Source organism: Phaseolus vulgaris, chromosome 5 (assembly GCF_000499845.2).
Source record: "Phaseolus vulgaris cultivar G19833 chromosome 5, P. vulgaris v2.0, whole genome shotgun sequence".
Taxonomy (NCBI): Eukaryota; Viridiplantae; Streptophyta; class Magnoliopsida; order Fabales; family Fabaceae; genus Phaseolus; species Phaseolus vulgaris.
In genome coordinates this window covers 18,906,983-18,907,917 of record NC_023755.2, presented here as the reverse complement: position 1 = coordinate 18,907,917, position 935 = coordinate 18,906,983, and the positions used below count along the sequence as shown (strand labels likewise).

The window sequence follows — 935 nt, the reverse complement described above, 5'->3', positions numbered from 1 at the left end:
ACCAAGCCCTAGAGAAGGCAGCCCTGGCAATGGTGTTCTCAGCAAGGAGACTTCACCACTACTTCCAAAGCTTTACTGTAGTGGTGATGACATATCTGCCTATCCACAAGGTCTTGTAGAAGACAAACGTTGTGGGAAGAATGGTACGTTAGGCAGTGAAACTATCAGAGTTTGATGTTCAGTATGAGCCCAAAGGCCCTATCAAAGGCCAAGTCTACACAGATTTTGTGGTAGAGCTCTCCTCGGCAGATGCACACCAAGAAGAAGCCAACTTACTTTCGATGGGTTCTCTTTGTAGATGGGTCCTCTAACCAGCAGGGCAGCGGAGCTGGCGTCATCTTGGAGGGACCGAATGCACTATTGATCGAGCAGGCCCTACGATTCGCCTTCAAGGCTAGCAACAACCAAGCGGAGTATAAAGCCCTAATCGTTGGCATACTATTAGCCAAGGAGATGGGTGCGTACAGTTTGTTGGCAAAAAGTGACTCCCTACTAGTCACAGGTCAGGTAACAGGGGAATACCAGGCCAAGGACCTGCAGATGGCGGCTTATCTGGAATATGTTCAGGTTTTGAAGGAGTCATTTGCGGCGTTTGAGTTGGTACATGTCCCTAGAGAGCAGAATGCTCGAGCTGACTTGCTAGCTAAGCTCGCCAGTTCAAGCAAGGGGGCAGACAGAGGAGCGTCATACAAGAAACCCTGAAGACACCTCGAACCTTCACCGCAGATAATCTGGTAGGGGTCCATCAAGTTAGCACGTCAAGAGGAGGGAAGAGGAGTCATCGGTCACTGTCCCATGAGACACTGAGAACGCCCAGAATAAGCACATATCCAGTTCTTGGGGAGGAATCATTGCAGGTATGCCTGGTCGAAGGACTTGAAACCTGGATGACGCCCTACAAGCGTTACCTGGATGATGGGATACTCCCATTGGAA

The 935-nt window shown here is 49.9% G+C and overlaps 1 protein-coding gene across 1 annotated transcript; it reads left to right on the top strand.

Annotated features, from left to right (window-relative positions):
- Window positions 1–249: 249 nt before the first annotated feature.
- LOC137834080 (uncharacterized) lies at window positions 250–702 on the top strand. Its single transcript, XM_068642146.1, has one exon. The coding sequence runs from the start codon at window positions 250–252 to the stop codon at window positions 700–702; it is 453 nt and encodes a 150-aa protein (XP_068498247.1).
- The last annotated feature ends 233 nt before the right edge of the window (window positions 703–935 follow it).

Coding starts and splice junctions, on each gene's coding strand:
- LOC137834080 (XM_068642146.1), top strand. CDS start 250: ATGCACACCAAGAAGAAGCCAACTTACTTTCGATGGGTTCTCTTTGTA.